At 44.7% G+C, this 26,896-nt stretch overlaps 2 protein-coding genes across 6 annotated transcripts in view; one reads left to right on the top strand and one right to left on the bottom strand.

Moving 5' to 3' along the window:
- The window catches only part of LOC111596799 (zinc finger protein 395), a 140,314-nt gene extending 114,141 nt beyond the window's left edge, over positions 1-26,173 (top strand). The window contains exons 5-8 of one of the 3 annotated variants that reach the window (XM_030224869.1): positions 9,221-9,286; positions 19,777-19,868; positions 24,831-25,034; positions 25,097-26,173. In XM_030224869.1, the coding sequence (XP_030080729.1) occupies positions 9,221-9,286; positions 19,777-19,868; positions 24,831-25,034; positions 25,097-26,045 (1,311 nt within the window). In that variant the 3' untranslated portion in view covers positions 26,046-26,173. Of the gene's footprint in view, positions 1-9,220; positions 9,287-18,629; positions 18,663-19,776; positions 19,869-24,830; positions 25,035-25,096 lie in introns of those variants that run through there. The other 2 variants (XM_030224870.1, XM_030224871.1) reach the window with 2 other exon arrangements.
- On the bottom strand, positions 21,427-24,390 carry LOC111598074 (histone-arginine methyltransferase CARMER). Of its 3 annotated transcripts, none has more exons than XM_023313113.2 (5): positions 23,711-24,390; positions 23,308-23,642; positions 22,685-23,243; positions 22,227-22,625; positions 21,427-22,151 (listed from the first exon to the last, which is right to left on the bottom strand). In XM_023313113.2, exons 1-5 carry the CDS (start codon positions 23,937-23,939, stop codon positions 22,063-22,065), a joined length of 1,611 nt encoding a protein of 536 aa, XP_023168881.1. In that variant the 5' UTR covers positions 23,940-24,390; the 3' UTR covers positions 21,427-22,062. The 3 variants fall into 3 exon arrangements, with proteins under 3 accessions (XP_023168881.1, XP_023168880.1, XP_023168882.1); XM_023313112.2 differs by having other exon boundaries at positions 21,429-22,151; positions 22,215-22,625; positions 23,711-24,388; XM_023313114.2 differs by having other exon boundaries at positions 22,065-22,144; positions 22,215-22,625.
- Positions 26,174-26,896: the final 723 nt, after the last annotated feature.

Below are 26,896 nucleotides of genomic sequence, written 5' to 3' on the forward strand. Positions count from 1 at the left end.
CAAAAATTTGCTGCAGTTGCAGCGGCAGCGGCAGCAAAGGCGGCGGCTGCTGCAAAATGTGGGTGTGGCATGCGTCTTTTCAGTTTTTGGAGTCAATGCAAATGCTTGGCGATGTCAACGATGCGACGGCGATGCCAATGGCGATGGCAATGGCAAAGCATTTCCTGCCGACACAACAACAGCTAAAAAACAAAAACAAAAACAAAAAAAATAGAGGAGAGCCGAGCCCCAGACGGGGGCCGCTGTAATTTATGCGCCTCTTGAACGCGCTTGCCAATTTCTTGTTCTTGTTTTTGTTTTTGTTTGCTTTTGTTTTTTGTTTGTTTCATTCCGAGAAGCAGCTCCCTAGCCAGCCCAGCCGGCCTTCTGCTCCGCCGCCCACCTTAATCCCTGCATCCGCATGAAATTGCGGCCCCCGCCAGCATTGAAGATTTCTTTATTACTTGGGCACGTTCGTTGACGCTGCCGCTTGCCGTTTGCCTTTTGCCTTTCGTTCGCTTGGGGTCGAGGCCGGTCATTAATATCCACGCATGCAGTTCAGCGCATCGACCCCTGTTAGCCCCCCACGCACACACCGACACCCACGCTGGGCTCTTCCAATCAAAATCAGCTGTATGCATAATGTTTGCTGATTCAGTCAACGCAAATGCTGCTGAGGATCCGCTGCGTCACTTCGTCACTTGTCCAGGTCAGTGCTGTGCTACGCATTCTCTCTCTCTCGCTCTGCCTCTCACTCCCTCTCTCCCTCTCCCTCTCCCTTGCTCGCCCTCGCTATATCAGTCATACGTGAGCTGATTTGCCAAGCGTTGGGTTAGTCAGAGGCTGCATTGCTTCTGCTGTTGCTTCATGACTTATCAATGTTGTTGTTGTTGTTGCTGCTGTTGCTGTTGCTGATGCGACAACAATCATGAATGCAGCATGATAATAATGTAGCCCGAATGCTGATAATGATGTTTCATGTTGATCATACGCACACACAGTCGCGCTCATAAATATATGCACATATACAATACAGAATATTCTTTAGCAATATTTGTGGGTGGTTTGAAAAGTTATTCAGCAGATTTACACCATTTAAATTTTTATTATAATTTCGTATCATCAAAAGTTGTTCGTTTCGGGCGCAACTTGCTTGAGCAACCCTCGTTGCAATTTATGCACAATTTCTGTTGTGTTATGGCAAAGCCGTCGTTGTCCCTCCGGAGTACAAAGCTGGCATTCTACGCCAGGTCAGGTGCCGGTGCCGTAAAGAAGTTGCAGCAGCAGCAGCAGCAGCAGCAGCAGCAGCCGCAGCAGCGACTCATTGTTGTTGTTGTTATTTTGGTTGTCTTGGGGCCGGCCGGCCGGCATTATATCTCATTACAGGGATCAGCATAAACAAGCAGCGAGCATGCTGCAGCAATAACAGCAACAACAATGGGGCAAGCAACGATCGAGCGATACATTTGGACAACATGCAGTGCCCCAAAGAGCTGCAAAGAGAGAGAGGCACTGATAGAGAGGGCAATAGAGTGCAATGGAGACGGAGCCAACGCGTGGCATCTCTGCGTACGCTGCGAGGCAGTTGAACTCTGCTAGCAGCGCGTGAAGGTGGACATGACGAACTCAGACGCTAACCCGGTCCCGGTCCCGGTCCCTGTCCCGGTCCAGGTCCCAGTTCCAGTCTCGGGCCGTGTCCAAGCGAGCAAAATTGAATTAGTTGTTTTTGCTCTTCTTGTCGTTGTTGTTGTTGTTGTTGTTGCTGCTGTTGAGGCAGGGCAGTGCCTGAAAGTTTCAACTGGGAACTGGGCTGCCTTTCATGCATCGCGATGCGTCATCATAATCATGTTCGTTCTGCGCAAAAAAGAACACAACATCAGACACACACGCACACACACACACACACACACACACACACACACACACAAGCACACACACACTTAATTCAAGCTGAATCCGAACTGAACGCAAAGCTGATCGATGCGCCTTGTTCAGGCGTTTTAATGATGCGTCAGAATATTGTTTACGCATCATTTTACATGTCGGCAAATGGTGAATGCAGCGCCCCGCGGCAGCTGCTTCTCTAGCTAAGCTATTGACTGACCAAGCAGACACACACACACCAATACACACACACTCACATGCATGAGTGTATCTTTAGACCGCGGGGCAGAGCGTCAGAGCTTGCAAACTATGAAATTATGAACAGGCCGTGCCCTGAGTCAACTTTATCGTGATGTGTACATTAAACCACGAATTATGCAGCGGTTTTAAAGTCTATATATACATGCATATGTATATATATGTGTGTATATATGCATGTATTTATATATATGTATAACACAAGCAGCGCTCAGCTGCTTCAGCTTGAAACTCATTCCTTTGACTCAAAGCAGTTAAAATCAAATGTATTCAATATAAATTTGCATTTATATTTTATTTGCATTTCATTTGAACGATTTCGCATCTGTGTTGTTATAACTTCTGCTTTATATCGAACTTTGTTGCGAAATATTCCTGAATTGTTCGTAGTTTTGTTCTTTCCGATTGCCAATTGAAGTTTTTTCTATGGTTTAATTTATGCAGCCAAATGAATTCATGGCGCATACTGTATAATGTCAATGCAACTGCCACGCCCCCTCTCTGGGCCAGCGTAACCCGTTTTCTCATATCAGCTAAAATATTTACACATGCTCACAGTTTATGGCCAAAAACAAAAAAAGGAAGAGAAAACGAGAAGCCCCAAAGCCTGGCTATGCTTGGGTTCCCCAAACATGGATGCAGAACAAAATTCAATAGAGTTTTTATGCATAAAATGTCCACCCTACACACACACACACACATAGAGAGAGTGTTGCCAATAGGGTTGCCATGGCGCCTAGCCTGAACTGCAGTTTGTTTTAGCTTGTTTACATTTCTTAAGCCCCGTTCGTTCGTTCGCTTGGCCGTTCAGTGTTTTGTGCTTATTCGGCTTTTATGCTTGGGCCTGTGCTTGGGCTTAGGGCCGGCGCCTTTTCAGGCTTCTGCAGGCGTGTTGTCGCAAAAGTTGTCATAGCTCTGGCCTGACCCACGTTGCTTCCCGCTCCTGCCAAAGTCAAGTGCACACAGTGGCCCTATCTCTCTCTCGTTCGCTCTCTCCTTCTCGCTCTGTGTTGCATGCAATGGCAGCGGCATAGGTGCAGGCATTGCTTCTATTCCTTTGCACCGGTTGCGAGTTCAACGACACACAGGATAACCAACAACATCCAGGCCTACCACAACAACAACAACCGGTGCAAACACTGCCAGCAACAACAATAACAACAAAAACAACAACACGAAACGTAAACGTTGCAAAAAGGCTTTAAGCAAAAGGCAAAACTAAGCTCGAATCGAAAACAAAGGCACGACAACCAAGCAGAAGCATTGCAAATGGAAGTGGGATCTGCTGCTGGTTGAAGGGGCACGCAGACCGTAGCTGCCTCTGCCATGCAGCACGTACGACCGCCTGCAACAGCAAGAGCACAGGCGAACAACAACGCAAGCCCCAAAACCTGTGTTGAAGCAAGGGCATTTTCTTTGCCTTTTTCCCTCTTTCTTTTCTTTTTTTTGTTCTTTTTTTTGGTCTCTTTTCTGCTCTTGCCTCACACGTGAAAAAAGCACGAGCTGTGCCCCATCTCTGGCATTTAGCCCCTCTACCCCCAAGCCCCAAGCAGCCCTTCCCTCATATTTACTGTGCTCTGCGCTGTATCCTGTTTGCCGGCCTCTGCCTCACGTTTTCAGTGCATATGTTTGAGTTTCTGAGCTCAAGTGCATAGATTCTGCCACAGTAGCTGCCCCACGCTGCTGGTGGGTTTATTCATTTGGTGTTCTAAGTGCGCTTTGATGCACTAGCATGCCTAATTATGAAGGCACTCCACAGCTGGCCAAATGTAGAGTTCCTTTTGTCATAAAACACAGGTGGGATTTTCTAATGAAATTTAGACAGAGGGAGAGGGAGAGGGAGAGTGAGACATTGTCTTGTGGTTGGAATGAAATTGCATTTCACAATCACAATCGATAGAGGAAAGGCAATATGCAGCAGTGTCCGCAATAAAGGCTACTAAATAATAAATATATATTGTGAGGCGGCCATTAGCTTGAGAGACATGGCATTTGCTATGCGCTTTGAAATTTGCCTAACAAAACAATTACAAAAGGTTAAAGAAGTACACAGAGCTGAGTGGCTGGGGGGCTGGGGGGGCTGAGGGGCTGGAGGTCGATCCGGGCAGAGGGAAGAGCTATTGGGTAGGCAGTTGGCAAGCAACAGCATAAACCGGAAATCCTTTCCAACTCGCATATGGCACGCAAAAAGCAAAGGCCCTGCTGAATGGGTGGTTCGAGGTGGTTCGGGTAGTTGTCGGCTGTCGGTGCCATGGAAAATTGCCGCTTTTAATATTAGCTCTTATTTGCAATTGTTGCTGTTGCTGCTGCTGTTGCTGTTGCTTGTGCGCTGGCTTTGTAATAATGCCGTGCGCATGTAATAGGAGCCAGGTGCCAGTGCGCCGAGTCGCCTACATGATATTTATATATTCCCCATTGCTGCAATCATTTCAAACTGCAATCGCCCTAGCAAGCCCGCCTGCCCCCTCCCGACTGCGCTGTCATCTGCCACAATTTGTAGGCTGTTATTAACCGACATCGCTCGATACGGCCTTTCAAATTTTAATGGCATGACACAAAGCAATGCACGGCCAATTTATCCAAACGCCGAGCTCGACTCGTTTCGTTTCCATTATTTGTGCATTCGCATTTCCCCAGTTTATTTGTTGTTTTAATAACATATTGCAAACATTTTAATTCTAATGCCCCGATGCGCCTGTATTGGTGAGCTTTCAGAACTCTAGCCGCAGACAAAAGCTTTTCGGCCCGTGTGACTCATGCGTGTGTGAAAGCTGCTTGCGAAATCAAAGAGTCGCAGAAATCACACGCAAGCCGAAGGCATTTGCTTGCTTATCAGATATTGACACTTTCTTTCACTATTGCGCTTTATTATTTATCGAAGTATATATATCTATATCGTTGGGTCTAGAGCTAATTAGTTGCAAGAACTTTAAGGCTATAAGCCAGAGCCTTTAGAAGCTGTCAAATCGGGTCTGTTGCAGAGCCCTAAAAAAGGGGTGCATGGCCAGACTTATTGGCAGCAGCAGCAGTCAGCTGAAGTTGGTAAACAGTAAACGGTAAACGGTAAACGGTAAACGATAAACGGTAAACGGTAAACAGTAAACAGTTTCTTTATACTTTGGTCGCCGAGTTTCGTGTTTGTTTTTTTACACTTTATGATGCAAATTGAGTGTGTGCAGCTATCTTATCGCGGCGATATGCCATAAAATAGATGTTTTTATTTTATAACCGTACAGCAACTTTTGAAAAGCAAAACGCGCACTTGACAAAACGATATTCCTATACTTATATATATATATATATAAATATATATGCGAGTTATATAGTCATGCCCCGTTGTGAGACTGCAAGTGAGTTCATTGTCATCAAGGTCGTACGACTGCGACTGCGACGTCGACTGCGACTTGTCAGTTAAGTGTTAACAAATAAATATACATATAGTCTATATAGTCTATATATACAACAGATTATAGATTCATATTTGGCACTGCACTGCACTGCGGTCGGCCTTGGGATAGAGGCGCGTGCTGACTGATAAGGCAACCGCTGAAAATTTAACCGGTCAAAACAAATTACATTTGTTTCCGAGTTCAATGAACCCGACGGCAAGTTGCAGATTGCATTATATTGTAGTTAAGTGCGTTAATATGTTAATTAAATTTAGTTTCATTAAAAAGCATATCAACTGTTGCGAATTGCCATACATACGTTGCTGCTGCTCGTCTTGCTGTTTTTATTGTCAAAAGTCAATGCACTGACAGCCGAGGAAATGGATTCGCAACAACAACGCGGGCAGCGACTCAGCGAGCGAGCGAAAGTCGCAACAATTGAAACCGAAATACAGCAACAGCAACAACAACAACAACAACAACAACAAGAGCGAGCAATGTTCAGCATAGGCCACCCTGCGATCTATGAGCAATCGCATATCAAAAGAAAAGACTGTGAAACGCTGCTTGGATTTCAGTTTTCAAATTCCCTGTGCAAAGATCATTTACAACTCGTTGCTTAGTCACGTTTTCAAGACGCATGCAATCAACAAACAAATCAAAAGCAAAATCAAATGTCAATTACCAAGGCAAATGACGCATGGATGGAATTAATGCAGAACTAAAGCCATTTCTTATAGAGTGCAGCTCCGCTAGTCGTCGTATTATGTGAGTGCCAAGTTATGCACAATGGAATGCCCTAAGCCGTTAGCCACAATGACCTTCAAAGTCTAGACGTATTTGACAATTTTACATACCTAAATACAAACATCAAACAACACGCACACACACACAGACATAAATATTATAAAAAAAGCAAGCCGAGGCGAAACGAGTCGAACTTATTGAGTTTATTCAACTTAGAACGCGGCGAGCTGCGAACTCTGATACCCCAAGCCCTGGTACATTGGCACAGTCAAGAGGCTGGCAAGAGCGAGCGAGAAGCTGCTGCGTGTGTGTGTGCGAGCGACATGCCCTAATGAAATTTACTGCCACACGCTTTTCCAGCAGCCGAAAAGTGGGCAAAAAAAGAAAAACTTTTCACCAGGGCTTCCATTTTTATGGCTAAGCGGCAATTAGTGTTAGCCAGATAAGCGAATGAGCCATAAAAAAAGGAAACTAGGGCGCTAAAAGAGCACTACGTTTAAATGAATTAAAAGATATTGGCCTTTCTCGACAGCAGAGGGCTTACTTACTTTGGCCAGCAGCTAAAATGTGAAAGCTTTAACTCATATCTGGCAAAGTTTGGTCGCCCTTGTCTAGCTTTAAGCCGCCTTCACTCACTCAGCCTCTGGCTCTGGCTCTGGCTCTGGCTCTGGCTCTGGCTCTGCCTTTATTTCTGTCACTGCCCCTGCCCCTGACTCTGCTAATCCAATCCCATTTCCTAATGTTATTCAATTAAGCAGTGCTTGAAACAGAGAGCTTTTTCATCTGCAGACGGCGGCGGCAATCCTTTCCAATTGGGAGGCATTAGAGTACTTGGCTAATGTCTATCCACCTAGCCGTCTTTTCGGTATCTCTATTCTTTATGATTAAACATTTAACTTTTTGCGCTCGATGCGTGCCAACGACACAATAAAATGCCAAAAGGCAGCCAAACAAGTCCAAAGCGCAAAATATCCTTGAAACGGGGCATTCGCACGCACACGATGCGATGCCAGGCGACGCGACGCGACGCGACTTTGGCTGCCAAAAACACAGACGACGGCGACGGCGACTACGACTACGCTAACGCAGCTCTTGCCTGCCTCAAAGCCATAAAATCCCCACGACAATGACAACAACAACACGAACGCCATAGTAAAGCAAAAGAATAACAAAACGTAGCCAAAAGCTGTTCGTAGCAGCAGAAGTTGGCCAGGGGGAATGGCCAACAATAAGTGCGTGAGGCTCTCGAGCAATGACTCCTTATACGCAGCTGCCTCTTGGCTCTGCTCGCCCGCCCTCTGCGTTCCACTCATGGCAAATAAGTATCTCTTACCGGCGAGCCACCCGAATCAGCAGCCTCCAAATGGCCAGTGTCAATGGCATTCAAGCTGTGCCGAGAGCCCAGCCACAGGCCGGAGCCGTGTAAAAGGTTATTGGACCATCATCATCAGCATTAGCATCATCATCATCGTCATTGTAGTTGCTGCTGCTGCTGCCGCTGCTGTGCCATATTTTTAGCCTACTTTGCGGCGCAGGATGCCGGCTGAATGGGTTTCGACTTTTCAACTGCGTGCATCTACGTGTGTGTGTGGGAGTGTGCGTGCTTGTGCGTGTGTGTGCGTGGGCAGAGTATGTTTAAAGGTCAATTATCTCAGCGCACGCTTAGTCGACCCATTCAGCCATTCCAGCCAACCATTCATCCATCAAGTCTGACAGCCGCACGCTGTGACGCCCACAAATATGCAACAGTCTGCTAATGATGACTAATTTCGCACAGTGCAATCAGCGCGAAACGTCTTTAATAACAATTAAAAAGAAGAAGCAGCAGCAGCTAGAGCACAAAAGGTAGGGAGATATGAAAGCGGGCAAGACGCTTTAATCAAAAGTCGAAGCCTTTGCACTGCCAGTCATTCAACTTTTGATTAATTGCGCGTACATGACAAATTGCTGGCTGCTGCTGCACGCGTCCAGCTACCCGCAAATTGTTTTTCGAGCAGAGGGGGATTTTTTAATTTGTCCCAAGCGACGTTTTTGCTAATTAACCAAAATTTATTGTCGACTCATGACTTTGAGACAATTGCGCGCGCTCTCTCTCTCTCTCTCTCATACAGAGTGTATCTCCCATATTTGCTGGATTTAAGTCATTCATTAATATTAGGAAAATAGTCAATTAAAAGCTTTTTCCACGAATACCAAAAAAAGAAAAAGTGGTTAAACCCAATGTGCCCTGCAGTCGCGACATGCAATGCCGTTGCGGGCTTTACAGGGTGTCCGTAATTGTGCACAATTAACATGGCAATTAGACGAAATGCAAAACAAGTCGCTGCGAAATCATGTCAATGCCTGGCATTTGCTGTAAATGAGCGTCGACATGAAATGTCAAAGAAGTATTTGAACATCTAGATCTGAGCTGAAGAAAGCAGGCTCAAGCCACTGCGACTGCTCAGCTAGCAGCTACCCTCGCCTCAAACTGAGTCTGCAAAGTACCACAGTGGCTGCCAAAAGTAAGCTGACCCCGCCAAGCTCCTCGCCTTTTTAGGGTAGCAGCAACAGAACAAGCGATACGAATCACTGTGCGCTATGCATATTTATAGGCACAGTATTCCAATTGGTTTGCGCACGAAAGTCGGCAAACTATTTGACCCCGACATGGTAAACTTGGGAACGAGGCTATCTCTCTGCCACATGCGACATGCAACACACACAGACCCACACACACACATACACAGCAAGAGCTGGGGTGCCGCAGTTTGTGCCAGTTTATGACATCGCGCAGCGGCGCGAATGTGTCAGGCCAAATTGCCAATGCCAAATCGAATTCATGGCAAATCGAAAGCAGAAATCGATTTGATTGCCTTAAAACAATCAAAGTGGTGTAGCGTGTCGTTCGCTTTACGCGGAAATCGCTTAAAGTTTATGCAAATTGTTGTTAACCAATTTCCTTAACTTGTTTGTCTTTACAGGTGAGTGGTTGCCACACCGCATTGGCACACTGCTCGGCATCCCGACACTGCCAATTGCCAAATGCCGTAAGTATGCCTAGCCTCCATTTATATACAGCAACGCTGTGCTTTGTCTTGTCTCTGCCTCTGCGTCGCAATTGAAGTCAAATCAAAATTGCAAATAACATTTTAAAGCCAGCCCAAGAAACAGCAACAGCAACAACTGACAGCAAACATTTAACGCCAAAGGCTAACGCAGCAAACAACACAAACAAAATGCTCAAATGCCTTTTCGTTGTCTACACTTTAGTTTGCCAGTGGGCGTGGCTCTGACGCCCACCTTGCCATAACAAAGTTAGCCATAAAAAAATCCGTAGCTCGACTAACGCAAATCGTCCATTGAGCAAAAAGCCAATTTGATTTCAATGCTTTTTTCTCTTGTTTTCCTCGATACATTTTTTTTTGGGAGTTTTTGTTTTTTTTTTATTAGTTTTTTTGTTAGTTTTTGGGCTTCAGGTTGTGTTGTCGTATCCCGGGCTATACGGACTATGGTCTGTGATTACGAAGTTATTCAAATGAAATATGTGCGCTGGCCCATTACATCATCGGGCCGGACTACTGCATTTTTCTTTTCTTGATTGCGCTGAAGCAACAAAGAAGCAGAGCCAGAAATACATGAGGAAATTTCTTTGGCCGAAAACTGAAAAATTTATGAAAATTATTTTGGCTCTCCTTTCTCTCCTCTGCTTCACTATTCACTTTCGCCGAAAATGTTGTCGAAACGATTTAGCCCGAAGCCGCTGGCCCACGGCCATTTGCGTCCAGCCAAGTTGTATTATTATTGTTGGCCTTCTTTCCTACTTGGCTATGACATCGTTTTTCTGCTTAACTTATTTGCATTTTATCTGTTCTGTGTCTTTCAAATAACAATTGTCATTTCATCAATGCAAATGTTGTCCGCTAGCCGTTTTAATTCGCTTCAATTCTCTTTCAGCCGAGTCGCCGAAGTTGAGAGAAACGTTTATTTCTTTGGAAAGTCTTTAAGTTAATCAAATGTTCGGCTTTATGCCGAGGCAAGCTTTAATGTGATTTTCCCTACTTTCTGATTGAATAAAACTCCGTCTTAATGCGCTTTTGATACACAAGAGAAAACTCAGTCCAAAAATAAAAACGATTTAACTGTAATATGCACCCCGGGCAAATTGTCTTACAAATAACTTCGCTTGGCTCGCGCTGCCGCGCCACGATATTATCATTCGAGTATCGTATTACGATTTATGTCGAAAACCGCAAGTAAAGAGAATTAATTAAGAAACGCGACGTCTTAAATTACAAATGAAACAACCAACAAAACCGCCCAGCGGGTGGTCAAAGAAATAATGGACCTGGCGAAGGGACGAAACTATTAAAGCTTCCAGTCAAAGGCGAACCAAAGGCAAAGGCAAAGGCTGCTCAGGCAATGGAGCAGTTTATTAAAATGATTTAAGCTGGTTAAATGCAAAAATATTATTAAAACCTATTTGCAGAGGGCAAAATTCTAAGCAAACGACAATTTCGAGCATTGTTTGCTTTTCACTTGAACTCCTTTGCGAGCTAACTGCCTGGCTGACTGGCTCGTTGGCATTGTTTAGAGTCAATAGTGAAGCTGAGAGGGAGAACAACAACAATGAGTGGAGGAAAAAATTCTAATTAAAAATCATCCGGTATTTGGCATTTTATCTAAACAGGAAGAGCTGGAGTCATAGACTCTTCGCTGACAGACGAGGCAAGCGAAGTCGAAGCACAGGAGCAGAAACACATAATGAAAAGCCAGCAGGAAAATGGGGGAAAAAAACTGTGCTGGCGACACTTTCGCTGGAGCCAAGTTCTAACTGCGGCAGTCTGCATAAAAAACATAATGAAAAAGCTGCAAATTGGGTCAGCAGAGAAGAAATTAAAAAAGCAGACAAGAAAAAAGAGATGAGAACTTTCAACATGGCCTGTTATCATTTGCAATTAAGCGCGTCGACACTCGCTTGGCCAAAAAGTTCAGAGGAGCGGCAAAAAGAGCCAAAGCGTTGAGTGCAAAGTTTTTAGCAAAGCAGCCAAAAAATATCTTAATACTCCGCAGCTAACAAATTGTTTGGTTAGCAGCTGCTGTGGTGGGGGGAGCGCAGCTGGCTTATGGCATCCGAGTTGCAAACGCCGTGGAATTTTAGAAATTGAATATTTAAATCCCAGTCTAAATCCCGACTAGCGCCAAATTGAAAAGGGTTTCGGTAACCCACGACGCAGCCCCATGAAATATGCAACGAAATAAAAGGAAAAACAAAACATGGGAATGAAAATGATGTTCAAACTCACGCAAAGATCTAGCTTGTGGCAAACATTTTTCCGGAATTCCAATCAAATTTAGCTACAAATATTGCTTTACTTGAGTTTGAAATTCAATTCATGCGTCTGGCTGCGCTTGTGAACTTCTGCAGCTCATAACCATGTGGCTTTGCTATGGCTTCTTGTTTATGCAACTGCCACAAGTTTTTCACTTTGCCAACTCCTTGCAACTGCTTCAATATTAGTTTTGAATATCCAAACTGTGCATTAATTATGCCTTTGTACTTTTGCACAGCGCCGAGTCGCTCTCAACTTTGTTAATATGCGCCTAATAACCTTGAGTCCAACTGCGACACAGCCTGGCCAAAAGCTGACGCTTTCAAAAACCTCTAATTTGCAGGTCATAAGCGGCTTACAGTCGCTGCTGCCTTGAGCGCACATCAAATGGCACACACGCACACCTACGCACAGGTGCACTTTTAAAGTCACAGCGAGCCGCCATTGTAGGTCCAGTGGGTGTGTTATAAACCGCTTTTAGCGCCTGCTGGTAATCCCCGCAAAATGGCAGCCATCGAGCTCTACCAATATTTGCCTCGGCGCACCTATCGAGTTCATCTATAAATGCCCAAAAGTTGATCATCTTTTCTGTTTTTCCTATTTTTTTTTGCCTGTCCCCAAAATATTCCCTTTGCCATGTGGCTTGGTAAATGATTTTCTTCTTTTAACATTGCGGCTGACATTTTGTTGCTGTTGTTGGTTGTTGGTTGTTGGTTTTCAGTTTGGTTTAGTTTTCGGCTCTTTTTCCATTATTTTTTATTCCTTTTCACTTTGCACAGTTTGGGGAATTATTATTTGGCCATTTGAACGTTAGGTTGCGTCTCGACACGTGTCGCCTGTGCCCAGGTCTGCCACGACTCGTACATCAAGTGACTTTTCTGTCAGTTTATGTGTTGCCTTCATCGCAGCTAAATTGAAATGTGTCCCAAGGGTCGGAGTGGAAGCACAGCGAGCACTCTTAACATTTTGTTGGACAATTTGTGAAGAATTTTTAGTCACTTTCAAGGGTTAAGTCCGAAATGTTAAAGCTTAAAGTGCCTCACCTAGCTGTTGGCGTGCCCCAAAAAGTATGCTTTAAAAATTGACACAGCATAAACATGAGCAGCACTTGAAGCGCACATAAGCTTATGAGGCACTGTACATAGACAAGTTTAAGCATACATACATACATATGTATATTTGCCCCCTATGTACAGATATATAGTTTCGCTTGACGCTTGACCTGGTTTACTTTTGCGATAGCATACACTGTGCAAAAACGGAAAGGCCTTGTGCTGCTGCTGCTGCTCTCTTTGATAAGTAAACATATCTTGGTTCACGTACAGTCACTGCAATATGTATGCGCACTCGCCCAGTTGAGCCAGGCCTTGATGCTGGCTTTTTGGGTACAGTCTGTGGCAAGGTCGAAGGCAGCCGCGAAGCCTTGTGCCATATCAGATGCGCAGCAAAAACAAAAGTTAAGCAACTCGCAACTGGCAACTGGCAACTGGCAACTGGCAACTGCTCCTCGTACATGTATATTTCGTCAATTGTGTGACAAAAGTGACCTAGTTACGCTGCTTGGCTTGTTGGCTGGCTGTTCGTTCGTTCGTTCGCTTGCATTCTGGGTCAGCATGCGGGTCAACTGCCAGCGCAGGCATCTATGCCCCTATAAGACTGGCCCGCAGTCAGAGCTTAATTGAAATAGATGAGCTGTCGTCGAGCTGCCCCCCACACACACAGATAGTTTAGTTACTTTGGTACAGTTATGCACGACAGTTGTTGACCGTGGCCCTATCTGTTAGCTGAATCCTCATAAATGTCGCTGTCGGTTGGGTCTCGCTGCTGTCACAATTTCATATTTATTATAAGCCAATTACTTGCCGCCCGGACAGAGCAGCGAGAGAGAGGGGGAGTGAGGCACCCAGTGGGGTCTTTAAAGTGCTATCAAAACCGCAAACGAACTGCCGCCCAGCTGCCCACTGTGCGCATTGATTAAGCCAGGCCAACAGACAACTCGTGTTATGTATACTGACTACAGTTGACGGGGCACAGGACCCAATTCAAGCTCCATTTAGCAATTACCGCAGCAATAAAAGTCAATGGCGGATGCACACACATAGACAGAGACACACACACACACACACGCACGCATACACAAATTTTATTATCATCAAGCCACAAAATTTACGTGTGTCAAATAATAATTTCGTCTTGCTTATCTCGTAAACCCTTTTTTAGTTGAAAGTGTTGACAAAAATTTACATTTCCACAATTTACGCAAATTTTTATGTCATAATTGGATTTCAGCCATTGTTGGCAGCTACTCCTCCCGTCGTCGGGCTGGAGATGTGACAATGGCGTTGATAATCAGAACAGTTTTTGGTTCGAGGCTCTTTGCCAGTGCCTCAGCCTCAGCCTCAGCCTCAGCCTCAGCCTGAGCCAGTGACTGCTCCATTAACTTGCCAAGGGGCTGGGACACTACCCTTGGCTTGCCACGTTTCTGGCTGCTTGTAATTCGAGCCTTTTCCTCTGATAAGCCATTTTATGTGCATGTGGCTCGGGCTGGAAAATGTCACTAGAGCCGGGGCAGCTCGGCTTCATGTTGTGGTAAATTGAGCCCTGCCGGATATTGTCGAGGCACACACAGCAGACATTTGACGGCCACTGTACACTGCGCAGTGGACGCAGGTGCTGTACTTTTCAATATTTAATTTATCAGCCTCAGGCAGCGTATACCTTTTGCATATTTCGCCAGCCAATCAGACATACCTACATATATATATCTATATACATATATCCGAATGGATTTGCTTGGCGAGCAGCCCTCAATAATATTAGAAATAGAAATCAAAACATTTATACATCATTGTTCTTTGGCTAGCCCCGACAATTGCAAGGCTCGAAGCAGCTGTGTTTTATGATATTCAAAGAGCTTTGCGTGGCGTTGCCTACTTTTGGGCGACTTCAACAATTCCTCGTAAACAATTTTGGTTTTTATACTTTCGCGTAAATTGAAGAGTTATAAATGTAGCCGAAAAATTGGAAGCAACATTTGAAATGTGTTTTGCTTGTCTCTGTTTCTGGCACTCGCACGAAGTTTGCACATAAATTTTATAAATATGAATGCAAAGCATGCCCTACTCTCTCAAGTGTGTGTTTGTGTGTGTGGCAACCCTTAAGCCTGATTTCGAACAATTTTTGTCATGACAAGTCAGTGGGCTTTGTGCATTTGTCCGTCCAGCGCATGTTTGTCGCGCGCATGCATATTAAACTGCTCCTCATGTGCTTCTATTTGTGCTCGCATGTGTTTGTGTTCGCAAATTGACGCCATTTTCATTGTCTTGCTTTTACACACACACACACGCACACACACTCGCGCACTCATGTGAAATCAACAACATGAATGAACACTCAACTCAGCTTCCATGTCGTTTTCGCGACATGCTCAATCATGTTGCCCGCCCGCGCACAGGCCAACCCCCAGCCCTTAGTTGAAATGACAATTTCGCGTGCGATTGTCACATCAGTTATGTATGCATATGATATCTACATACATGTACATGTGTCGGCATGTGTATAAGTGTGTGTGTGTGTGTGTATTGTGCACACATTTCTGTCAGTTTGTCACTGTCGGCCTAGCGTCGCGTGTTTATTTATACGCAATCAAATTAAGTTTGAAGCGAATTTCCAGACGTGGGCGACAAATTGAGGTAATCATGTTTTCCATGTGTGAGCTGAGCTGAAAATCAAATAACCACACACTCACACACACATACACCCACCCAGTGGAGTTAACTATTTAGACAGCAAAGTCTAACCGCAAAATTTGTAGCCCAAAGTGCTTCAGCCGGCGGCAATTATTTTAACTAAAAATGAACGCCCACCTGGAGCCACCCCTACAGTTGCCGCGATGCTGTTTACCTCTTATCATTCTCAGATGACCCAATTTGTTGCTGTTGTTGTTGTTGTTGCCTGGTGGCATTGCGATAAGACTTAAAGAGCAAACCGCAAGCCACATGCAAATTACGCAGCTCGAGAACTGTCAAAGTGTATAGCACAATCAATTGCAATGCCAGATACTATATACCTTATGTATATATGTATATATATACACATAGATATAAATATGGAACTTAGAGATATGTTGCCCCTGGCAGTGGTTACCCGGGCAATGCAAATTATATGCTCAAGCCAGCGGAAATTGCCGTCGGGGCGCTTAAGCAGCTTTAATGGTGCGCATAAAATTTGCCAGCTGCCCGAGGATAATAAGGACTACGCTTTCCTTTGCCTACTTTTGTGCGCATCGCGACTCGAAATAGTCTTGCGTGAGTGCAATGCCAATGTTGTTGCTGAAAAACTCAAGCCTTATTAGACTGCCTCGGATAGACGGCAGTCAAAGCCATTAAATTGGCAACGAGGGAAACGAAATATGAATGCCTGGTGGGAGACATTGCAGGCACACACACTCTGTGGCAGGATCATCAACAGCAGCAGCAGCAGCAATAACAACACTGATGCTGACTTCCCTAACACACACACGCACACAAATTGTGCTATTTATAGTCCAAAGTTTGGCCGCCTCTTTATAAAAGTCAATAATTTATGCTTCCGCTTCCACATTGCTCCACTGCTCCACATGGCGCAAAAAGCTTCGACAGCAGCAGCAACAGCAGCAGCGTCGGCAGTTAATGCGCTTCCATTGACCCAATTCGTGTGCTGCAAATCAAAACAAACAGACTTCCAGGCATGCTCTGCCTATCTCTCTCTCTCTGACCCACTCCCCCCGCCCACTCGTTCTCGCTGTGCCTCTCTTAACCATTTCCAGCTGCTCTTTGTTGCCTGCGCGCGCATTTGTTTTGTCAACTCTCTATCACTGTTATTAGCCCGGCCGCTCTTTTTGGCCCAATTTTCGTGGCTTTTTTTTTGCACATTAACAGACGCTGGCGCTTTTCATGTGACAGCGACAGGGGCAGGGGCAGGGCCAACCCTCATTTAATACACACACAAGCACACACATTGATGTTTGCTTGAGAATTGCGTTCAAGCACTTGCATGGCTATATACAGTTGACCCAATTTCGTGTTTGTCCTTCCCACAGCTGTTCTGTTTTCCGCTTTCTGTTGCTGTTGCTGTTTCTGCTTCTGTTTTCGGCTCGCTGTTTGCCTTTGCCATCGTTATTCGGGGTATGGGCTTGTTTATGTTTGCGGCCAAAAATGGAAAGCGAAACAGCGAAAAAAGAAACTTGTTATTTATACAAGGCACGTAAATGGCAGTCCATAGATGTGTGTGTGTGTGTGCGTGTGCGTGAGTGTGCGTGGGGATGGTTACATTATGCTGTCAAGCGATTGTTCATTGATTGTGAAAAGCTATGGGAAATTAGATATGAAGCAACAACCGAAACGCCGCTGATAAAGCTAGCTCAACGCATTTCAATATTTGTACAAAGAATTTTAATGAAATTCATGGCAATCCGCGTATTTCTTCAATAAGCTGTTCGCATCAATAATCACACAGCTTACAATTGGGTCTGTGGACTAGTATTAGTGAGCTTTTTGCTGAGCAGCTGGCACAGCAAATCGTTAAGCTCTTCGCCCTCAACTTAAACATAACTCGCTGGGCATATTTGTTGGAACAGGCAACTTGGCGATTAAAGCAGATTAAGCCTAGTTCATGCAATGCATACAAAGCACGTGAACTGCCAGTAAATATCATGCAAACTCATACATTGCTACATATATCTGAGCAAACTCACACATACACACACACACACACACACAGATATATTTTATATGTAGAGATTTCTGTATGTAGAGGTAACCTTATTCTGTGTACACGCCTGTTACTGGCGCCAGGCAAATGGCAAACAACCTGGATAACGATACCACTCAGCCAGCACAGAGAGAGAGAGAGATGGAGAGAGTGAGGGAGGGGGGGCATAAGCGTTGCTGTAGTTTGCCTCTGGCGTAACAGGACTGCCGCATCAATTTCCTGGCTCGCGCGCGCGCGCTGCCTCACTGACTCGACTCGACTTCCTTTTTAGACTGCCTTAAACAAGATTTGTGTTATTCCTGACATTTTCGCACACTCACGTTGCCTATTTATGCGCCAAATCAGGACACAGTGCGGTAGGCGGCATGCGGCATGCGGCATTCAGGCGGCACTCAGCGGCCATTGTTTGCTGCCGTCGTCGCCGCTTAGGGGATGCTGCTGCTCCTGGACGGGGAGCGGGGCAAATGAATAACTGAAGTTTCAGCTATTTTTTGCTTCATTACTAGACGCACGGCTGCCATACGCCCCTGCAACTCATTAGACAGCGCAACATAATTAAAGCAGCTAGAGCGAGAGAGAGAGAGAGAGAGAGGGAAGATGGACTCCAGTGTCTGGGTCTATGCAGCACAGCAGGTGGCAATTGCGAACGTGTAAGCCGATTGTTGCCTTGGCTATTGATAAGCTGAAAGTGATTTTCGACTTTGTAGGCGCATTAATTAAAAATAATTAAAGCCAGCAACGGTGGCAGCAACAGTCGATGCTGTCTGCTATAAATTACGTATACGCCACATTGTCTGTTAATGAATTTAATCAAAGTTTTGGACGCCTGAAATACTAGCTGTTGCTGTTAATATGCGAGCACACACACACACACACACACACTGTAGCACATTAAACACATGCCTGCATATATTTATATAGCAAGCACAAAAAGTCGGCAACTGAAGCATTGCTGTTGCACGCACAGCTGCCGCAAATGGCAACAATTGTTGAACTCACACACACACACAGCACACACACATGTGTGTATGTGTGCACGTTAATATTTATGAGCAGGATATGCGCCATATCCTGCGCTCTGTTCGCTGGCCACAAACGAATTATGGCGCCCACTAATTGCGCTGAGTTAAAACGAAAAATGTGTAGACCCAGAGTCAAGCAGCAGGCAGTTAATGTAACACACACGCAAGCACACACGCCTATTAATGTGTGCGTGTGTGTTTACGTCGTTTATGCTGCCTAAGTTATTTATGTTTATGATTACGTTGCGGCTAGCATCTCTCACTTGGCTTTCGGTTTCACTTACTAGACCAGAAAGCAGCTGTAATTGCCAAAGCCTCCACAATTGTTGTGGAACTCCAGACTGCCGGAGCAGGGGGCCTTGCTAGAGATCATTAGATGTTGTGAGTTATGCTTGTTGTTGTCTCTAGACTAAGCACTCCTAGTAGCCTGCCTAATTGAATTATTGAAAACGAGCTCTTAGTTAAATGAGCGAACAATAAAACGACTGAGGATTAAACGAGCTTATATCGATGCTTTAAGCGCTACCAAACAAATAATTAATCACTTGAAAAGTGAAATTGAATTTTCCATTGGTGCAGCCGTGCACAGTGTGTACAAGGACAAACCTCGGCCGCAACTTGGTAACAAGGACGCAATCAAAAATACAAAACAGCAGAAAAAGCAAAGGAAAGAAGAAGTTAACTGGGTCAGCAGCGCTGCCAGCGTCCTAACCTTCAGCATAAAACGCAGCATAATTGCAGGCGCAGATCCGTTAAATAATGCAGAGCTCTCTCTCTCTGTCTCTCTCTATCTCATTTGAAGCGAAAGTGAGAAGCGTGTCAAGGCGAGCGGCGAGCTGACCCAGTAAATGGGCGCGCGCGCTTTGCAAAATGGGGACAGGCGCGCTCGGGCAAGGACATGGCGGCCTGCGTTATCAGTGCAGAGCCAGCGCCTTGCAGTGTGCAGCCGGAACCGGAGCGCCTTGCTCGGCAGCCTCGTTTGCTGCTCGTGTGCCTGAGCCGGGCAGCAAGCCAGGCAGCCAGGCAGCCAGGCAGCCAGGCGACCACGCAGCCAGTTGCATTGTCCGCACCAACACAGTCGCATTTGGCACCGGCACGGCACCGGTTCACTGGCTGCTGCTGCTGCTGCTACTAGCTCCTTCGGCCAAAAGTCGCGCGTCATGCAGGCAACGGCACTCAACTACTACGTGGAACGCAGCGACTACGAATCCTGTGGCGAAAGTGAAGCCAGCCCGGGCGGCCCGTCCTCTGTCGCCTCCACTGCCTCGTCGCGCGCCGGCACGCCAGCCACCACTAGCCAGCACAAGCACAGTCAAAATCAGTTTCAGAACCAAGTACGCAGAGCTCGGCTAGATCCTTTCGCTATTATTAATCATATTCCAGATGTAGATTGAATGATGCTTAAACAAATTTTGTTTTTTCTTGTATTTGCAGTCGAAGAAATTCCGTTGCACCTGGAAGGGATGCGGCATTGTGGAGCTCACACAAGTGAAAATTGAGCGGCACGTGAGGGACAAACATTTGGGGTAAGTGCAATAGTCAAAAAGACAAGGGCGGAGGTGCACGAGGGCACGTGCCCTGAGGGTGCTCCAAGTGGCCAAAAGCAGCCCGCAATCAAGAGCAGCAAGTGGCTGGCTGGGCCTTGACTTAGTGCAGCCAACAACAACAATTAGAATAGCAGCAACAACACGACCAGCAGCAGCAATACAATGCGCGTCACAGTTAGCTGCACAGTGGTACCAATCAGCAAAAGCAGCTAGTTCGAACTGCAAGCTAGTTGATACATATATATTTTTGTTATATCAAATCAGATTTAAATAGCTAAGATCAAATATTAAAGATTTTTGCTATAGTTCAAACTTGATAAATTGATAAAAAGTTTCGCCACTGCGCACCACTGTTTGCATGCAAATGAAGTACATCAAACAAACCACTGTGCACGCCGCTTGAAGCTGTTTAAAACTGGAACACTTGTATACACATGCATGCATGCATGAGTGTGTGCGTGTGTGTATGTGTAACCAGGTCACACACACACGCACTCGCTTTGAGTTGACTTAGCGCACCTGCATTACAAGTGTCGCAAATGGCATAGACAAACGATGGGGGCGTGGCATTTATTGCGGCCCTGTTCTGGGCGACTGCGCTGCAAGTTTTTGAGGCCAAGGTTCAAAGCTGGGGCCCGCTTAAGCGGCGTTGACATTTGCGAATGTTAAATGTTATTTCCTATATAAAATGGCTTTTTGCCTGCAGCTCATGACGATGCAATAAAGAAAACATAAAGAAAAAAACAAATAAATAATAAAAGGCCATTGTTTTTAGGTTTTCTTTTTTTTTGTTGTTTTTGCTCTCAAATTGTTCTTTTTTCTGCATAGAGATGGGTATGTATGTACTTATATAGAATTATAATGTATACTTGTATTCAGTTGATAATATTTTGTATGTGTTGGTGGTGTGGTTGTTGTTCTGGTTGACTTTATTGTTGTTGTTGTTGGCAAACGAGCAGCTCTAGGGCTACACTAAAAAGTACAATGCAAATACTTGACAGTACATATATATATGTATATATATATAAATGTTTGTATAGTTGTATAATTTATGCTTTTATATACTATATATGTGTTTATTTTTATATATATATAATGTTCGAAATATCAACTATGCGCTTGGCAGAGGCTGGTAGCGACGTAGGAGCTATTGTAGTGTCTATATCAGTGGAGAGAACGTAGTGAAGCAGAAATGCAAAGAAAGTTATAAAATGGAAGGAACACAAGGAAATTAAAGTGAAAGTTATAATCTCTAAACGCGACTAATTCATAAATACATATATAAGTATAACTTAATGGCTATAATCTATGAGCAATTCGTTATGCTATGTATTTAAAAGAAAACTAAGCATAACCATTGAATTTGCCTTTTACATACATTATGTTCAGAATTGAAACTAGGTTCTTCATTTTCGTTGAGGTACATGAAATAATTGAAATACAATACAATGATATATACTTAATATAATTTAATATAACATACATAGATACAGGTTTATTCATTGAGTTTATCTTTTGTTCAAAGCTTATTCTTTTCGTTTTTCTTATTTTTTGCAAAAACTGCAATTGGCATTAACTAAGAAACTTCCTGAAGCAGCAGTTGATCTACGTTGATTATTATAGTGTGTGTATATATATATAAATATATGATACTTGTATTATATAACATACATACGTTAAAAACTCTAAATGCTATGGGTGGCTAAAATTATCCTTATCGATTATATGCTGCTGTTCTAAACAACTACATACATACATTAGTTAGTCTGCCTTGATTGTGTATCTATGCGATATTTAAATTTCTCTTCGTTTCTCATTATGCTTATTCTTATTATCGTTTATCTTTTGATATACAAAATATCCACAACATATGCCTAGGCGGGGACTGAACAATTTTCGAGTACTTAAAGTTATCAACTTAACTTTCGGTGCATACAAAAATAAACAATTCACAATCAATATCATTCAAAATAAATAAAAGTAAAAATTATATAAAAAAGAAGAAAAATAATAGATCAACTTTCGACTGAATTAAATAACAAAGGAGTGGTAAAACAAAAACACTAATTGATAATTGTCCTAATTTAGTACCAATCCAGTTTTTAGCCAAGTAGATTGCGCCAGCAAGTTGTAGTATTTGCCACCTTGAACAAACTTCATTTCTCTTTCACTCCTAGTGCGGATGCAGAAGTCCATGGGTAATGTCCATGCCACCATCGCCCATTCCATTCACAGACAAAGTGCCGTTTAGCATGCTATTAGCTGCAAGAGAGTGCAGTAGGGATTAGAAAAACAAACTGTGAGATCAGTATTTAAGCAACCTACAATTTCTGTTACCCTGCGTATCCATCTGAGTCCAGTACTGTTCCGATGGGCTCTGTGTATTAGTCCCCGGCGGCGCCTGAACCGGCGCCCCCGTGTACCGAAAATACGGATTCTTAAGATCGAGAGTATTGCTCGATGATATCAAGGTGCCTTCGATGTGCAGATCAATGGTTACATCATACGACTGCCGCCTATTGGCTTCCAGTAGCACACGACCCGTCAATGTCTGGCCCTGCTTGATGAAAATTGGCATGGGTAGCAGGCAGCGTACCTGATACCAGTGAGTTAGTGGCGCTGTGGGTGAAGTGGAAAGCCACACATTCTGGCTGCTACCACTGAACTCCACGTCAAACCAAAAAGCCAGTCCATGGCAGATGCCAGTCTGCAATATGTGGAACTCAAGTGGAATGTCTAAATGAAAGAATTCAAAGTTATTTAGGAATAACTATAGTATAGATAGTTGATTTTACCAATGACATGCAAATCATCCTCCTTGTCGTTGAGGAAATCGCATACATGCCGCACTGACTTGGCCATGCAAATACGTATATCAAATGTATCGACTATTGGTTGACGGAAATACTCTTTCATGCCCTCCTTGTGCAGAGTTGTTAGATCGACACCATGAAAGGCCGATTGATACCAAAAGTTGGCCTTATTATACTGCTCCGAATAGAGCGACTCATCTGAGAAGGGCGCAATGTGGAGATCGCCATGCGTGGGATACATTTTACCATGTGGCTTCAGCCATTTACGCGCATGCAGATATGTCTCCAGCATGCGTTCGTTGTAAAGCATATAGCCCATGGGCTCAGATATGATAACATCCACCTTTTCGGGCAGCTCAATTTCCTCAATTTTGCCTGGTATCACTGAGATCTTGTGCTGAACATTATTCGACTCTACCAACTGCTGTGCATATTGTGCCATATTGGAAGCCTCAATGGCGTAGACCTTGGCTGCGCCAGCTTGCACGGCAAAGAAAGATAATATGCCCGAACCGGCACCTACATCCAGCACAACTTTATCCTGCAAAAGGTATACATTTTGTAGTAAAATCAATAATAGTTTTGAGTTAATTTGTTGTCTTTACCTGAAAGTCAATGGAATTTCCTAAGATGGCTCGCTGATAGGTGCTAGTTCTAACATAGTCCTGCATCATGTTTTGCTGCTGACTAAGGTAGCCATAGAATTGGAAGTACTGCGATGCGGATGATTCTTCGGTGCGCTGTGAAAACACCGACTTCGGTCGCAAATGCTTCACATTCTCCACAACCTTACGGAAGAGCTGCTGATCCTTATCGCTACCAAATCGCAACACCAGATTATCCGATTCCAAGGAAACTGCATAGCACCGTCTACCCAACTGTGCCGCATCCGTGTCGGCTGATATCATATACTCCTTCAGCACATGCCCCTGATCGTTGTCTGCAAAAAAGCAAGCAAAAAAATTAATGTCATTATGCAGATAGAACCAACCAAAATGCACGACTTACCCAGCATAATGCGCAGCAGGACGCCCTGGGAGTCGTAGCTACAGCTTAATGTACAACTACTCTTATATATGTTGTTAAATTCGAGCTTCTGCTCGTCGGCAATGGCGCTTATTACAACGCCTGAAAACTGGCAATTGCTGAGAGGGCACAGTGCCGCTGCGACGCTGTTGACGCATTTATTATTCTGCTCGGCGGCGACGCGACTGCTGCTGCTGCTGCCGGTGGACATTTTGTTATGATCTGTACGGCGGCTACTGAGTATGGGATTAGGAATTGGGTGAATAATCACAATGCTTTTCGTTATAATTGACAATGTAGGCTGTGTGATGCACGCGGACGCAAATTACACACACATACACAAGCAGACAAGCTCACGCACACACACACTCACTCACTCACACGCACACGCACACAAAGGGAGACAGACACAGACGCACGCGAGACTTGCGACGCGCAAATTTTTTTCTGTCGCCGACGACAGAAATATAAAAATTTTCCACAGCAATTTATATGTGCGTCAGGCGTGAGCAATGCGTGTGCCGTACACTTATGTTCTTTTGTGGCAAATATATATCAATTTGTGGCGCGCTCTGTCTCGCTGCTATTGCAAAAATCGATCGATTTTTGTTGATTTCGTATTGATTTGACACAGAACGTGCGTGTTTTTTGCAAACGTTGCTACAACCCTGCAGCTGTGTGTTTAGCGTTGGCAAGTGAATGGCCGCAGCGTTGCCAACTTTTTTTCGGTAGCGTTGCCATTTTCGATATCAGAAAATGGCAACATTGCAGCCATTCGTTTGCTAAATGATATAGAAATGGCGAATTGTGATCACAGTGACGTGTGAATGTGACTTAACGTAACGGTTATCAAATAACCGCAAATAAATTATAAACAAATTATATTGAATACATTAAACAGATTGTAAGAATAAAATAATCTTTCATTTGGAGAGTATTACTTTTTTATGAATTATACAAAACTGAAAAGACAACTCTAAATTACTGACAATCCAACTGCGATATTAATGCTCATCTCTAATATTATGGGCAGTTAAAGCACCACCTTAAATGAATGGCGGCTATAAAGAGTTAATTAATGCAAATTTTTATACACTTGCAGCAAAAAAGCCAGACGCTCCGGCGAATATGATTCCTGCAGTGAGAATGAGCACGAAGAGGAATTCTATTACACAGAAGACGAATACGATGACGAATTGGTCAAAACGCCTAGTCCTGCATCTCCACCCACGCTCAGCCACCGGGACATGGCACGTCCACCGCACGAGGATCCAGAATACCAAAGACAGATCGTTGGCAACTTCAAGTAAGAAAACGTCTGTTAGTAATTACTTTTACTAAATGTATATTTTTTATCTACCAATATAGACAAGGACGCGCTATGAATAGCTATCCCCACCTCACACAGCAACAGGCACGTCAGCAACATCACAGCAGCAGCAGCAACAACAGCAATGGCCACATCACAAACATCCAGCAGCTGCAGAGCAACAACACTAGCTGCATACCAACATCGCCGCTGGCGCATCACAATTACACTTGGCCATCCAATGGTGCGATCACAGTGAGCGCATCCTCGACGAACCACCACCACCACCACAGCAGCAACACCGGCAGCGGTAGCAGCAGCAGCAACAGCAACTCGGCGATACTCAGCAAACACGCACGCCCATCGTCGTCGCGTCCGTCCCACTCGACAGCGCCATATCCATCGCCGACCTACGCCCATCATCACCATCACAATTACAGCAATAGCAGCATTGGCAGCGGCGCCAGTAACAGCAGCAGCGGCAGCAGCAACACCAGCAGTAGCAACAGCAGTCCGGTCATACACAGCAACAGCAGTGCCAACAATATGTTGCAGCAATTATCGCAGCAGAATGTCACGGTGACGGCGCATCATAACCACAATAGCAGTGGTCAGCACCACCAGCAACAACACCACCTGTCTAGCGTGACAATCACGCCCAACTACCATCCGCCGCAGCAGCAGCAGCATCACCACCAACAGCAGCAGCAACAGCAGCATCAGCAGCAACAGCAGCAACAGCAGCAACAACAGCAGCAGCAGCATTTGCGCGGCCAGCAACAGACAACTGCCAGCAACAATCTGGTTGCCAATTCCGGCCAGCACATGCAGCTCCAGCATGTGGCCGTGCAACAAGTCGTGACCGCAGCCAGGAACACGTCCAACTCACCGAACCGACGCACACGCGGCGAGAACAAGAAATGCCGCAAGGTATATGGCATGGAGCGTCGCGAATTATGGTGCACTCAATGCCGATGGAAGAAGGCTTGCAGTCGCTTTGGCGACTGAAAGCGACAGAAAGCGTCGACGGAAGCGGCTCAGGCCCAGGCGTCGGCGATACTGCGGCAAGGCGAAATATTTAAAGCAGGAGCAACGGCAACGGCAACATCAACAGCAATGGCAACAGCAACAGCCACAGCATCAGCAATGGCAACAGCAGCAACAAACACAGCAACAGCAGCAGCAGCTGCTGCTGCTAAATTGACAACGGTGGTGCGCTTGGCCGCCGAAGTGGCAGCTGGCAAACAGTTGCCAGCTTCGCTGACAATTAAAACACATAAACGCTATGGCATCCATCACATAAATCCATACAACATCAGTACCAACTACAGCAACAGCAACAACAACGGCAACAACAATATCAATAGATTGCCGCGTGTTAAGAGTGTTGCAACTTCGGTGATTGTATCACCCGCTGCAATTGTCACCAGGCCGATAGCCACTACCACGACCACGCCACCCACCGCCAGCAACAGCAGCAGCAATAGCAACAGCAACAACAGTAATAAAAATGAATGGGGAAAAGTTGTTAACGATGATGTTGATGTTGATATTGAAGATGATGATAACGATGATAATGACAATGATGATGTACAAATGGAAGACGTCGCTGCTGCTGCTAATGGATTGTTAGCCTGGAGTCGCGCTGCTGCTGCGGGCCAGCTGTAGTTATTGCTAAAAAGTGTCCGCCGTTTAACAAACAAATTAAAACAAATTAATGAAAAATAATATGTATATATACAAATATATATATACAAATATATATGTATATATATGAATGGTCTCTTCTTATTTACTCTGCATTAAAATGATGCAAACCTTAAACGTAACGGTATCTCTTTTTATTATTATTATGATTA

The sequence above is a fragment of the Drosophila hydei genome, unplaced genomic scaffold, assembly GCF_003285905.1.
Source record: "Drosophila hydei strain 15085-1641.00,03,60 unplaced genomic scaffold, DhydRS2 tig00008119-arrow-pilon, whole genome shotgun sequence".
In the NCBI taxonomy this organism is placed as follows: domain Eukaryota; kingdom Metazoa; phylum Arthropoda; class Insecta; order Diptera; family Drosophilidae; genus Drosophila; species Drosophila hydei.

What these genes read in the sequence shown, in the direction of transcription:
- LOC111598074 (XM_023313112.2), bottom strand. Translation starts at nt 23,939, where the DNA reads ATGTCCACCGGCAGCAGCAGCAGCAGTCGCGTCGCCGCCGAGCAGAAT. An exon ending in GAAATTCCATTGACTTTCAG is followed by an intron (nt 23,244 to 23,307) that starts GTAAAGACAACA and finishes TACCTTTTGCAG; the next exon opens with GATAAAGTTGTGCTGGATGT. An exon ending in GGATGATTTGCATGTCATTG is followed by an intron (nt 22,626 to 22,684) that starts GTAAAATCAACT and finishes TCTTTCATTTAG; the next exon opens with ACATTCCACTTGAGTTCCAC.